General features: G+C 44.4%; 1 protein-coding gene across 4 annotated transcripts in view; it reads right to left on the bottom strand.

Annotated features, from left to right (window-relative positions):
- The window catches only part of LOC103635172 (protein HASTY 1), a 59,384-nt gene extending 57,295 nt beyond the window's left edge, over positions 1–2,089 (bottom strand). For 2 of the 4 annotated variants that reach the window (XR_002264239.3, XM_020542680.3), the window contains exons 1-2: positions 1,626–2,048; positions 1,044–1,145 (exon numbers count right to left, since the gene is read on the bottom strand). Coding sequence is in view for 2 of the 4 variants with exons in the window: in XM_020542680.3 (XP_020398269.1) it covers positions 1,044–1,145; positions 1,626–1,742 (219 nt within the window). In the remaining 2 variants the exon portion in view is untranslated. Of the gene's footprint in view, positions 1–1,043; positions 1,146–1,625 lie in introns of all 4 variants that reach the window. The other 2 variants (XM_020542679.2, XM_035961663.1) reach the window with 2 other exon arrangements.
- Between the last annotated feature and the right edge of the window lie 12,823 nt (positions 2,090–14,912).

Genomic DNA, 14,912 nt, shown 5'->3' with positions numbered 1-14,912 from the left:
TTCATCTCTATCCTACCCCAACTTATAATGGAATAAGAGGCTTTGTTGTTGTTATTGTTGCTTTTGGCTTGCTCAGATAGACCTCTGTTATTTTTCTATCAGACTCCAGCACTGATCTGATCATTCTGAATTCCTTCGATAATTTTTGTTGGCTCAACTTTTATTCATCAGCTTGTTAAATCAATGCTAGGTTCATGCAGTGAATGATGCAAGAAAATAAACGGGTTCCCGTTTTCTGTTGTAAAAGTTAATAAGAATTACTCTGGATCCAGGGAAGCAACTCCATCTGTGCACAGATTGTAATCCAAGTATATGAGAGGTGAACCTATGGTGATTTACAGCAATTACAGTAAAAGAATACAAGTACACTGCATTTACTATGGATAATTTTGTCTTGGTCATTTATATGCTCTTAGCTCTTGTGCTTGCGCTGGACACAGGCAAACAATAATGAACTACAGAAGTACAATACAAAGATACTACAGACAAAGAAAATATGTTTTCTCTGAAAAACTACAATGTTCAATGTAATGACAATAAAGATCATAGTAATCAATGAAATGAACACCATGATTGTGGCGCTATGATCCAACCATAGCAAAGGCAATTGCTAGCAAGGTAAGTAAAAAAAGTTGTAGTTGCCAAATAACTTACAACAAAGCAGGACCAAATCAAAGAACAGAGCCATGCTCAATTTGATATAACACCAACTATACTAATCACTTCCAAAGAAATATATGGGTCAGTGTTAGACAAGTTCAATAGGGATAGAAAATGAAATGCTATGCCTTCATTTAGGAAAAGTGCATGTTAAGATGTCCAAAATTTATTAAAAGCAAGTAAGCAACAGATTTCCCCACATTCGATATTGCTCGTGTAGTTTTGTGAAAGTTGAGTGTTGACCTCAAGTGCACCTGACGTTCTAAACAAATAATGCAAGAACAACTGGGGAATGTACAGATTTTATGCTACTTATTTCTAAAGCAATCCATACAATCCCAACCAAAAGAATCACAAAGACAAGGACACGATTCAAGCTTTACCTGCAACATCTTGAACCCGTGCAAGCGGATCTCTGACGTCTGGTCCTTCCGAACCAAGAAAAATGATGTGCTTGCCAAGGCTCGGACGTCCCCACTCTTAACCTGTAGTTAGTGAGCCTTGTTAGCACTGACTGCATTGCATTTAGGACAAACGGGGCGTCGCAGGATTTCTAGAATAGTAGCACGAATGTGCAAACAGAGTAAGGATAGAAACTTTACTAGCTGGAGTGGTGTTAGGCATTAGATGCTAGCTCAAGCGATGAACGGAACATTAGTAGACATCACACAAACTTTAAGAGCTCTAACCGATAGACACAAAAAATAACTAAGTAAATCCAAATGCGGAAATGCCCGCTAGTTTGACAACCACTTCAACATTTGCAATCGACCCGCAAACCCGGTGAAACCGCAGTTCATGGATCATGCAAAAATCCAGCCACAACAAGCGGCATCAACCAAGAAAGCTCTCCACAACACGATGCAACATCGGTCAAAAGAGCAATTCAGCAAACCAAAAGCAGACTCGGGAAAGCGAAGCCCAAAGGGAAAGAGGAGGTGACGGGGGAGCGGAGTAGAACAGACTGATTCGAGGTACGCGAAGGCAGCGGCGCGGGCGTCGGGGGAGGAGCGCCAGTCCATGACAGCGGAGATAGCGGCCGCCGCCGAAGCAGCGGCCGTAGCGGCGGGTTCGGCCGCCATATTCGGGCAGTACTGTTCGCACCGGTTGTGGAAGGACTATGGTGTTGCTAGGGTTCGGTGTGGGGCATTGGCTTGCGATGGCAGAGCCAGCGGATCGGCTAGGGTTTGAACGGCGTCGTCGGCGGCGGAGATGGTCTCCTCTGCTGGATTGCGTGGGTTTGAACGGCGTCGTCGGAGTCAGGAGTGGGTGGGTGTAGAACGTGAGACGGCGGTCCGGCGGGGTGACTAGAGTCGAGAATCGAGCGGAGTGGGGGCACGGCAAGAAAGAGAAGCACTGCGAAAAAAAAGGAGAAATTTGCGCCCTCCTTCCAAATTCAGGAATTTTAGAGTAGGAATTGATTTATTTTAAAAAATATATATTTGCATTCTTCACTTACATCTTGGGTGGTAAAGGATCATGATCCAAATACTTTTTTACAAAATGGTAGGATACTAAATAAATTTTAGTTCAAAAATGATAGAAATAGGGTCTGATTCTAACCCAATCGGATCATTAAATCTTTTAGTGTAAAATTTAGAGCACGTTATCACTCATAATCACATCTATCACTTAAGACCCGGCTTCTAGGGGTGGATGTGAGGGGCTACAAAAGTGTTTATATCCGAGATGTAAAAAACCTTATTTTCAAATTAAAACCATATAAATCAGGAAATATCTCGCATTCCAAATGGGGCATGCAATTGTGATATTACATATTACGCGGTCTCCTTCGATCTCATGGATGGGAATGAAGATACACTATGGTGCTGTTTGGTTCAAATATTGGTAACATAATAGGTAACCAATAATGTTATATTATGTTTGTTAAGTCCAACCATAATCGATACCATACTAGAAATGGATATCGGCTTATTTAAACTTGTTACCATCGGTATTCGAGTGTGAATCATTATCATTACCATTTACGTTACATTTCGTGAACCAAACGACATCTATGTTGCTTTATCTCTTATTTGCTTTTGTTTGCTTTGTGTTTCGGCTTCATCAATGTTATGGATAGCTTTTGAATCTATTCAACTTTTTCGACCTTTCTTGCGGCTTCTTGGCTTCCATGGATTGAGATTATACCTTGATTTGACGGTATCTTCATGCAAAGATATGTTAGATGCAATACTGCTTTGAGGTATTCATGGTTCATCTACCAATGATTGCATTATAAGAATATTCCACATCCACTATATTAAATGTAACTTCTTCAGTTCTTGTGTTGTGAATATAGCTGAAGGTCACTGGCATCGGTATCTTCCTCAGTGCTGCTATCTGCTTTCTTCTGAAGCCACAGAAAGGACACACAGCTTCTTGTAGCTTATCCTCTTGCTTCTAAATTTGTCTGAAGGCTTTTGCAAAGATAATGTATGTTGCATTGTCTATGTCCACTAGCACATTGTGTACAAGAAAATCCTTAATGACATATGATATGACCATAGCATCATTATGTGGATAATCCTTGTTGGGGCAAAGGCGCAACACCCCCTCGCTCGGGAAACCACAATGACGAAGGGTCAAGGACTAGAGGGCGTGAAGGCCTGAAGAGCGACCGCACTTCGAAGAACGCAAAGAGTCCGGGCAAATACTTGGACACCCCTTTCACCAGGACAGGCTAGAGCGAAGACCATCGAGAATTCCGTCGGTAGAGGATCTGGACTGTGAAGACCATGTGTTGTGATCTACCGCCAATTGTAATAGGGGGCCATGTGTAGTCGGCCCACGCTATGAAATCTAGCTTGCAGGCCGCTATGCAGGTAGGGCTGTTAGCGGATCAGCCCGTGTTTGTAATTAATTACGTTGTAATAACCCGTTGTAACCCCCCAAGGGGGAATATTCTGGGGATAACGTAGGTAACCGAGGGTATAATTGTCTTTGATGGGGCAGGGTCGACCCTCGATTACTTATAAATACCCCTGTACTGCACCATTGCGGGGGACGGAAAAAACATTGTTGCCCTAATACTTTGTGTTAAACGGCATCAAATTGTTTCCTATTCTTCCACTGTTTGAGCTTGACTGACCGTGAGTGAGCGAGTCCCGACATTTGGTGCCCACCATTCATGTTACGACAAACCATTCCCACGATGCCCCCTAAGAGAGCGAATTCAAAGGCCACTGCTTCCATCGATGATGTAGCCAAGGAGGCCCTTCTAGCTGAAAAGAAAGGCAAAGCTCCCATTGCAGACGACATCCCTCAGGAGGCCTTCGACGATGAGGCAATCAAGAGCAAAAGGCAACGCCAACACAATCTGCCTACGCCGGAGGGCACCGCGCGCACTTGCAGCTCTAAGGGGGTACCTCAGGCACCATCGCCAGGCTTCGTCCACCTAGAAGGAGAAGACACCATCGAAGACGGCGAAATCATAGGCATTACAGCCGAAGACCAACTCAAGTTGTGAGCCCTGCGTATCAAGAACAATCATCTACAAAAGCAAAAAGAAATACTCGCAGCCAAGCGCCAGCGCATTAACGTGCAAGCCAAAGTCAGGCAGATGACACTGGTGAAAGTCGCCTAGAGGGGGGGTGAATAGGGGGAATCTGAAATTTATAAACTTAATCACAACTACAAGCCGGGTTAGCGTTATAAATATAATCGAGTCCGAGAGAGAGGGTGCAAAACAAATCGCAAGTGAATAAAGAGTGTGACACGCGGATTTGTTTTACCGAGGTTCGGTTCTCGCAAACCTACTCCCCGTTGAGGTGGTCACAAAGACCGGGTCTCTTTCAACCCTTTCCCTCTCTCAAACGGTCACTTAGACCGAGTGAGCTTCTCTTCTCAATCAATTTGGAACACGAAGTTCCCACAAGGACCACCACACGATTGGTGTCTCTTGCCTTAATTACAAGTGAGTTTGATCTCAAGAGAGAATGAGAAAGAAGAAGCAATCCAACCGCAAGAGCTCAAAATGAACACGACAAATCACTCTCTCTAATCACTAAAGCTTTGTGTGGAGTTGGGAGAGGATTTGATCACTTGGGTGTGTCTAGAATTGAATGCTAGAGCTCTTGTAAGTAGTTGGAAGGTGGAAAACTTGGATGACTTAAATGTGGGGTGGTTGGGGGTATTTATAACCCCAACCACCAAACTAGCCGTTTGGTGGAGGCTGATGTCGCATGGCGCACCGGACAGTCCGGTGCGCCAGCTACGTCACCTGGTTGTTGGGTTTCGACCGTTGGAGCTCTGACTTAGTGTCCAACACAAGTGCTTAAGTGATAAACTATGCCAAATGGTGGACAAAGTGCAAATCAAGTCTAAAGGTATGTTTCTAGACTTGGTACATTGTTTAAGAACTAATGTATTGTGTCTAAGTGCTGGAAACAGGAAAAATCAAGTTGAAAAAGAGATGGCTTTGTTCAGCCATAGACAGCTCGGTCTGGGTGCACCGGACTGTCCGGTGCGCCAGGTCGGCGTCTATCAACTGGCTGCTCTCGGGAAGCAGTTAACGGCGTACGGCTATAAATCACCGGACTGTCCGGTGGTGCACCGGACTGTCCGGTGAGCCAACAGTCGGCCGGGCCAACGGTCGGCCGCATAATCCGCGTGCGACGCGTGGCAAGAGCCAACGGTCAGACCGGACAGTGTCCAGTGCGCCAATGGCTCCAAAGCGCCAACGGTCGGCTTCGCTAAAGAAGGAAAGAAATCTGCACCGGACAGTGTCCGGTGGTGCACCGGACTGTCCGGTGCGCCAGGCGACAGAAGGCAAGAATTGCCTTCTTGAAATGCTCTCAACGGCTCCTAGCTGCCTTGGGGCTATAAAAGGGACCCCCTAGGCACATGGAGAAGGATACCAAGCATTCCTTGAGCATTGTTGATCACTCACACTTCATTCTTGCGCACTTGTTCGACATTCTTAGTGATTTGAGCTCCGTTCTAGTGAGAACCTTGTGATACTCTTTTGAGCTCAAGTCTTAGTCTTGTGTTCGCGTATTTGCTGTGGATTTGAGTGTGTAGCTTCCCTACCTTACTCTAGTGCTTCATTGAGATTCTTATTGTAAGGGCGAGAGACTCCAAGTTGTGGAGATTCCTCGCAAACGGGAAAGAGAAAAGTAAAGAAGAACACCGTGGTATTCAAGTTGATCATTGGATCACTTGAGAGGAGTTGAGTGCAACTCTCGTCCGTTGGGACGCCACAACATGGAGTAGGCAAGTTTTGTACTTGGCCGAACCACGGGATAAATCCTTGTGTCTCTTGTGCTTGTTCTTATTGTGTCTATTGTGCTTCACAAGAGCTCTCCTCTCTACTCACTTGATTTCATTGTTCTAACTCTTAATCAAGTTTGTGGTGTTAAGTTTTAAGTTTTACAGGATTACCTATTCACCCCCCCCCCCCTCTAGGTGCTCTCATGTTGCTCCGCTGGCTCACCGGACATGTCTGGTGAATTATAGCAGAGCGGATTCTCGAAGCTGGCGAGTTCAGAGTCGCTCTCCCCTGGAGCACCGGACACTGTCCGGTGGTGCACCGAACAGTCCGGTGAATTATAGCGAAGCGCCTCTGAGAATTCCTGAAGGTGAAGAGTTGGGCGTCGAGTTCCCTGGTGCACCGGACAGTCCGGTGCGCCAAACCAGGGCAGCCTTCGGTTATCCCTTGCTCTCTTTTGTTGAACCCTTTTCTTGGTCTTTTTATTGGCTTAGTGTGAACCTTTGGCACCTGTATAACTTATAGACTAGAGCAAACTAGTTAGTCTAATTATTTGTGTTGGGCAATTCAACCACCAAAATCAATTAGGAAATAGGTGTAAGCCTAATTCCCTTTCAATCTCCCCTTTTTGGTGATTGATGCCAACACAAACCAAAGCAAGTATAGAAGTGCATAATTGAACTAGTTTGCATGATGTAAGTGCAAAGGTTACTTAGAATTGAGCCAATATAAATACTTATAAGATATGCATGGATTGTTTCTTTTATTTTTAACATTTTGGACCACGGTTGCACCACATGTTTTGTTTTTGCAAATTCTTTTGTAAATCCTTTTCAAAGTCCTTTTGCAAATAGTCAAAGGTAAATGAATAAGATTTTGCGAAGCATTTTCAATGTTTGAAATTTTCTCCCCCTGTTTCAAATGCTTTTCCTTTGACTAAACAAAACTCCCACTTAATGAAATCCTCCTCTTAGTGTTCAAGAGGATTTTAAGATATCGATTTTGAAAATACTACTTTCTCCCCCTTGTGAACACAATAATATACCAATTTGAAATTTACCAATTGAAAATCATTAGTTTTTAAAATTAGGTGGTGGTGCGGTCCTTTTGCTTTGGGCTAATACTTTCTCCCCCTTTGGCATGAATCGCCAAAAACGGATACTTAGAATGAAATATAAGCCCTTTGTAAAACTACTTTCTCCTCTTTGGCAAATAAAAACATGAGTGAAGATTATACCAAAGACGGAGAGTTGCTCGAAGCGACGGCGAAGGATGAGTTATGGAGCGGAGTGGAAGCCTTTGTCTTCGCCGAAGACTCCAATTCCCTTTTTAACACACCTATGACTTGGTTTGAAATTGACTTGAAAGCACATTAGTCAAGGCATATAAAAGAGACATGATCAAAGGTATACTTATGAGCTATATGTGCAAGACATCAAAAGAAATTCCTAGAATTAAGGATATTTAGCTCATGCCTAAGTTTGTTAAAAGTTTGTTCATCAAGTGGCTTGGTAAAGATATCGGCTAATTGATCTTTAGTGTTAATGTATGCAATCTCGATATCTCCCTTTTGTTGGTGATCCCTTAGAAAATGATACCGAATGACTATGTGTTTAGTGCGGCTATGTTCAACGGGATTATTCGCCATGCGGATTGCACTCTCATTATCACATAGAAGAGGAACTTTGGTTAATTTGTAACCGTAGTCCCTAAGGGTTTGCCTCATCCAAAGTAGTTGCGCGCAACAATGGCCTGCGGCAATGTACTCGGCTTCGGCGGTAAAAAGAGCGACGAAATTTTGCTTCTTTGAAGCCCAAGACACCAAGGATCTTCCCAAGAACTGGCAAGTCCCCGATGTGCTCTTTCTATTAATTTTACACCCCGCCCAATCGGTATCCGAATAACCAATCAAATCAAATGTGGATCCCCTAGGATACCAAAGCCCAAACTTAGGAGTATAAACCAAATATCTCAAGATTCGTTTTACGGCCGTAAGGTGAGCTTCCTTAGGGTCGGCTTGGAATCTTGCACACATGCATACGGAAAGCATAATATCCGGTCGAGATGCACATAAGTAGAGTAAAGACCCAATCATCGACCGGTATACCTTTTGATCTACGGATTTACCTTCCGTGTCGAGGTCGAGATGCCCATTGAACATGGGTGTCTTGATGGGTTTGGCATCCTTCATCCCAAACTTGCTTAGAATATCTTGAGTATACTTCGTTTGGCTTAGGAAGGTGCCCTCTTGGAGTTGCTTCACTTGAAATCCCAAGAAGTACTTCAACTCCCCCATCATCGACATCTCGAATTTTTGTGTCATGGTCCTACTAAATTCTTCACATGTAGATTCGTTAGTAGACCCAAATATGATATCATCAACATAAATTTGGCATACAAACAAATCATTGTCAAGAGTTTTAGTAAATAAAGTAGGATCGGCTTTTCCGACTTTGAATCCATTAGTGATAAGGAAATATCTAAGGCATTCATACCATGCTCTTGGGGCTTGCTTGAGCCCATAAAGCGCCTTAGAGAGTTTGTAAACATGGTTAGGGTACTCACTATCTTCAAAGCCGGGAGGTTGCTCAACATAGACCTCTTCCTTGATTGGTCCGTTGAGGAAGGCACTTTTCACGTCCATTTGATAAAGCTTGAAGCCATGGTAAGTAGCATAGGCTAATAATATGCGAATTGACTCAAGCCTAGCTACGGGTGCATAGGTTTTACCGAAATCCAAACCTTCGACTTGGGAGTATCCTTTGGCCACAAGTCGGGCTTTGTTCCTTGTCACCACACCATGCTCGTCTTGCTTGTTGCGGAAACCCCACTTCGTTCCTACAACATTTTGATTAGGACGTGGAACCAAATGCCATACCTCATTCCTAGTGAAGTTGTTGAGCTCCTCTTGCATCGCTACCACCCAATCTGAATCTTGTAGTGCTTCCTCTATCCTGTGTGGCTCAATAGAGGAAACAAAAGAGTAATGCTCACAAAAATGTGCAACACGAGATCTAGTGGTCACCTCCTTATGAATGTCGTCGAGGATGGTGTCGACGGGGTGATCTTGTTGGATTGCTTGGTGGACTCTTGGGTGTGGCGGCCTTGGTTCTTCATCCTCCTTGTCTTGATCATTCGCATCTCCCCCTTGATCATTGTCGTCATCTTGAGGTGGCTCATCTTGTTGATCTTCTCCTTCATCAACTTGAGGCTCATCCTCATTTTGAGTTAGTGGAGATGCTTGCGTGGAGGAGGATGGTTGATCTTGTGCATTTGGAGGCTCTTCGGATTCCTTAGGGCACACATCCCCAATGGACATGTTCCTAAGCGCGATGCACGGAGCCTCTTCATCACCTATCTCATCAAGATCAACTTGCTCTACTTGAGAGCCGTTAGTCTCATCAAACACAACGTCACAAGAAACTTCAACTAGTCCTGAGGACTTGTTAAAGACTCTATATGCCCTTGTGTTTGAGTCATATCCTAGTAAAAAGCCTTCTAGAGTCTTAGGAGCAAATTTAGATTTTCTACCTCTTTTAACAAGAATAAAGCATTTGCTACCAAAGACTCTAAAATATGAAATATTGGGCTTTTTACCGGTAAGGAGTTCATATGATGTCTTCTTGAGGATTCGGTGTAGATATAACCGGTTGATGGCGTAGCAAGCGGTGTTGACCGCCTCGGCCCAAAACCTATCTGAAGTCTTGTATTCATCAAGCATGGTCCTTGCCATGTCCAATAGAGTTCTATTCTTCCTCTCCACTACACCATTTTGTTGTGGCGTGTAGGGAGAAGAGAACTCATGCTTGATGCCCTCCTCCTCAAGGAAGCCTTCAATTTGAGAGTTCTTGAACTCCGTCCTGTTGTCGCTTCTAATTTTCTTGATCCTTAAGCCGAACTCATTTTGAGCCCGTCTCAAGAATCCCTTTAAGGTTTCTTGGGTATGAGATTTTTCCTGCAAAAAGAATACCCAAGTGAAGCGAGAATAGTCATCCACAATAACTAGACAGTACTTACTCCCACCGATGCTTATGTAAGCTATCGGGCCGAATAGGTCCATGTGTAGGAGTTCCAGTGGCCTGTCAATCGTCATGATGTTCTTGTGTGGATGATGAGCACCAACTCGCTTCCCTGCTTGGCATGCGCTATAGATCCTATCTTTCTCAAAATGAACATTTGTTAATCCTAAAATGTGCTCTCCCTTTAGAAGCTTATGAAGATTCTTCATCCCAACATGGGCTAGTCGGCGGTGCCAGAGCCAACCCATGTTAGTCTTAGCAATTAAGCAAGTGTCGAGTTCAGCTCTATCAAAATCTACTAAGTATAGCTGACCCTCTAACACTCCCTTAAATGCTATTGAATCATCACTTCTTCTAAAGACAGTGACACCTACATCAGTAAAAAGGCAGTTGTAGCCCATTTGACATAATTGCGAAACGGAAAGCAAATTGTAATATAAGGAATCTACAAGAAAAACATTGGAAATTGAATGGTCAGGAGATATAGCAATTTTACCCAATCCTTTGACCAAACCTTGGTTTCCATCCCCGAATGTGATAGCTCGTTGGGGATCTTGGTTTTTCTCATAGGAGGAGAACATCTTCTTCTCCCCTGTCATGTGGTTTGTGCACCCGTTGTCGATGATCCAACTTGAGCCCCTGGATGCATAAACCTACAAAACAAGTTTAGTTCTTGACTTTAGGTACCTAAATGGTTTTGGGTCCTTTGGCATTAGACACAAGAACTTTGGGTACCCAAACACAAGTCTTTGACCCCTTGTGCTTGCCCCCAACATATTTGGCAACTACCTTGCCGGATTTGTTAGTTAACACATAAGATGCATCAAAAGTTTTAAATGAAATGCTATGTTCATTTGATGCACTAGGAGTTTTCTTCTTAGGCAACTTAGCACGGGTTGGTTGCCTAGAACTAGATGTCTCACCCTTATATATAAAAGCATGGTTAGGGCCAGAGTGAGACTTTCTAGAATGAATTCTCCTAATTTTGCTCTCGGGATAACCGGCAGGGTACAAAATGTAACCCTCGTTATCCTGAGGCATGGGAGCCTTGCCCTTGACAAAGTTGGACAATTTCTTAGGAGGGGCATTAAGTTTGACATTGCCTCCCTGTTGGAAGCCAATGCCATCCTTAATGCTAGGGCGTCTCCCATTATAAAGCATACTACGAGCAAACTTAAATTTTTCATTTTCTAGTTCATGCTCGGCAATTTTAGCATCTAATTTAGCTATATGATCATTTTGTTGTTTAATTATGGAAAGGTGATCATGTATAGCATTAACATCAACATCTCTACATCTAGTGCAAATAGTGACATGCTCAGTGGTAGATGTAGAGGGTTTGCAAGAATTAAGTTCAACAATCTTAGCACGCAATATATCATTTTTATCTTTAAGATCGGAAATTGTAACGTTGCAAACATCTAGTTCTTTAGCCTTAGCAAGCATTTTTTCATTCTCAATCCTAAGGCTAGCAAGCGAAATGTTTAATTCTTTAATCTTAGCAAGCAAGTCATCATGATCATTTCTAAGATTGGGAATTGAAACATCACAAACATTTGAATCAACCTTAGCACTTAAACTAGCATTTTCATTTCTAAGGTTGTCAATGGTCTCATGGCAAGTGCTTAGCTCACTAGATAATTTTTCGCACTTTTCTACTTCTAGAGCATAAGCATTTTTCACCTTAACATGCTTTTTGTTTTCTTTAATAAGGAAGTCCTCTTGAGTGTCCAAGAGATCATCCTTCTCATGAATGGCACTAATCAATTCATTTAATTTTTCTTTTTGTTGCATGTTTAGGTTGGCAAAAAGAGTACGCAAATTATCTTCCTCATCACTAGCATTATCATCGCTAGAGGACTCATATCTAGTGGAGGATTTGGATTTAACCTTATTCTTTTTGCCGTCCTTTGCCATGAGGCACTTGTGGCCGACGTTGGGGAAGAGAAGGCCCTTGTTGATGGCGATGTTGGCGGCGTCCTCGTCGGAGGTTCGAATCCCACTCGCGGCATACATGAGCGTCACCACCCTTCTTCTTGTAGTATTTCTTCTTCTCCTTTCTTCTCCCCTTCTTGTCGCCGCCCCTGTCACTGTCACTAGAAATAGGACATTTTGCTATAAAGTGACCGGGCTTACCACACTTGTAGCACACTTTCTTGGAGCGGGGCTTGTAATCTTTCCCCCTCCTTTGTTTGAGGATTTGACGGAAGCTCTTGATGACGAGCGACATCTCCTCATTGTCGAGCTTTGAGGCGTCAATTGGTTGTCTACTTGATGTAGACTCCTCCTTCTTCTCCTCCGTCGCTTTGAATGCGACCGGTTGTGCTTCGGATGTGGAGGGGCCATCAAGCTCATTGATCTTCTTTGAGCCCTTGATCATCAATTCAAAGCTCACAAAATTCCCGATTACTTCCTCGGGAGTCATTAGTGTATATCTAGGATTGCCACGAATTAATTGAACTTGAGTAGGGTTAAGGAAAATAAGTGATCTCAGAATAACCTTAACCATTTCGTGGTCATCCCATTTTTTGCTCCCGAGGTTGCGCACTTGGTTCACCAAGGTTTTGAGCCGTTTATACATGTCTTGTGGCTCCTCCCCTTGGCGAAGTCGGAAGCGACCGAGCTCCCCCTCGATCGTTTCCCGTTTGGTGATTTTGGTCACCTCGTCTCCTTCGTGCGCGGTCTTTAGCGTGTCCCAAATCTCCTTGGCACCTTTCAACCCTTGCACTTTATTATACTCCTCTCGACTTAGAGAGGCGAGGAGTATAGTTGAGGCTTGTGAGTTGAAGTGTTGGATTTGGGCCACTTCGTCCTCATCATAATCTTCATCCCCTACGGATGGTACCTTACACCAAACTCAACAACATCCCATATACTTTTGTGGAGTGAGGTTAGATGAAATCGCATCAAATCACTCCACCTAGCATAATCTTCACCATCAAACGTTGGTGGTTTGCCTAATGGGATGGAAAGTAAAGGTGTATGTTTAGGAATGCGAGGATAACGTAGGGGGATCTTACTAAACTTCTTGCGCTCATGGCGCTTAGAAGTAATGGATGGCGCGTCGGAGCCAGAGGTGGAAGGTGATGAAGTATCGGTCTCGTAGTAGACCACCTTCCTCATCTTCTTTTTCTTATCGCCACTTCGATGCGACTTGTGGGAAGAGGATTTCTTTTCCTTCCCTTTCCCTTTGTTGCGGGACTCTTCCGATGAAGCTTTCTCGTGGCTTGTAGTGGGCTTGTCGCCGGTCTCCATATCCTTCTTGGCGTGATCTGCCGACATCACTTCGAGCGGTTAAGCTCTAATGAAGCACTGGGCTCTGATACCAATTGAAAGTCGCCTAGAGGGGGGGGGGTGAATAGGGCGAATTTGAAATTTACAAACTTAATCACAACTACAAGCCGGGTTAGCGTTAGAAATATAATCGAGTCCGAGAGAGAGGGTGCAAAACAAATCGCAAGTGAATAAAGAGTGTGACACGCGGATTTGTTTTACCGAGGTTCGGTTCTCGCAAACCTACTCCCCGTTGAGGTGGTCACAAAGTCCGGGTCTCTTTCAACCCTTTCCCTCTCTCAAACGGTCACTTAGACCGAGTGAGCTTCTCTTCTCAATCAATTTGGAACACGAAGTTCCCACAAGGACCACCACACGATTGGTGTCTCTTGCCTCAATTACAAGTGAGTTTGATCTCAAGAGAGAATGAGAAAGAAGAAGCAATCCAAGCGCAAGAGCTCAAAATGAACACGACAAATCACTCTCTCTAATCACTAAAGCTTTGTGTGGAGTTGGGAGAGGATTTGATCACTTGGGTGTGTCTAGAATTGAATGCTAGAGCTCTTGTAAGTAGTTGGAAGGTGGAAAACTTGGATGACTTGAATGTGGGGTGGTTGGGGGTATTTATAACCCCAACCACCAAACTAGCCGTTTGGTGGAGGCTGCTGTCGCATGGTGCATCGGACAGTGTCCGGTGCGCCAGCTACGTCACCTGGCCGTTGGGTTCCGACCGTTGGAGCTCTGACTTGTGGGCCCGCCTGGCTGTCCGGTGGTGCACCGGACAAATCCTGTAGACTGTTCGGTGTGCCACCCGCGCGTGCACTGCTCCTCTGTGCGCGCAGGCGCGCATTTAATGCGTTGCAGTCGACCGTTGTGCGCGAAGTAGCCATTGCTCCGCTAGCTCACCGGACAGTCCGGTGTGCACCGGACATGTCCGGTGAATTATAGCGGAGCGGATTCCCGAAGCTGGCGAGTTCAGAGTCGCTCTCCCCTGGAGCACCGGACACTGTCCGGTGGTGCACCGGACAATCTGGTAAATTATAGCGAAGCGCCTCTGAGAATTCCTGAAGGTGAAGAGTTGGACGTCGAGTTCCCTGGTGCACCGGACAATGTCCGGTGGTGCACCAGACACTGTTCGGTGCGCCAGACCAGGGCAGCCTTCGATTATCCCTTGCTCTCTTTTGTTGAACCCTTTTCTTGGTCTTTTTATTGGCTTAGTGTGAACCTTTGGCACCTGTATAACTTATAGACTAAAGCAAACTAGTTAGTCTAATTATTTGTGTTGGGCAATTCAACCACCAAAATCAATTAGGAAATAGGTGTAAGCCTAATTCCCTTTCAACTGGATGAGGAACAAAAGGCCCGAGAGCTAGAGCAACAAATTGCAGATATGCAAGGCGAAGGCCCACACCACATGCAGCGAGACCCAACGGCAAGATTTTCAGCGCCATCAAGAAAAGGCTACTCGACGACAAGAAGGCAAATGGGTTGTTGGGGGCCTTCCTCTTCCGAAGGTCCTCAAAACATGACTAACCATCTGTTTTTAGCATAACATGGATCACTACAGTGAGATTCAGCTTCAGGATGGAAGTTTTCTCCCATGGCAAAGGTATACAAGACGAAGATATAGCCCGACACTGGGCGTATAAATAAAATCATACTGCAAGCTCATTTGGCACACTCTCTTGCCATCTGCTCCCGCTCACTCAATTTTTAGCTCTTGCGCACCAAGATTTGCTTAGCTTTTTAAG

This window comes from Zea mays, chromosome 8 (genome assembly GCF_902167145.1).
Source record: "Zea mays cultivar B73 chromosome 8, Zm-B73-REFERENCE-NAM-5.0, whole genome shotgun sequence".
Taxonomy (NCBI): Eukaryota; Viridiplantae; Streptophyta; class Magnoliopsida; order Poales; family Poaceae; genus Zea; species Zea mays.
The sequence above is the reverse complement of the archived record's forward strand: the minus strand, read 5'-3'. Positions and strand labels throughout refer to the sequence as shown.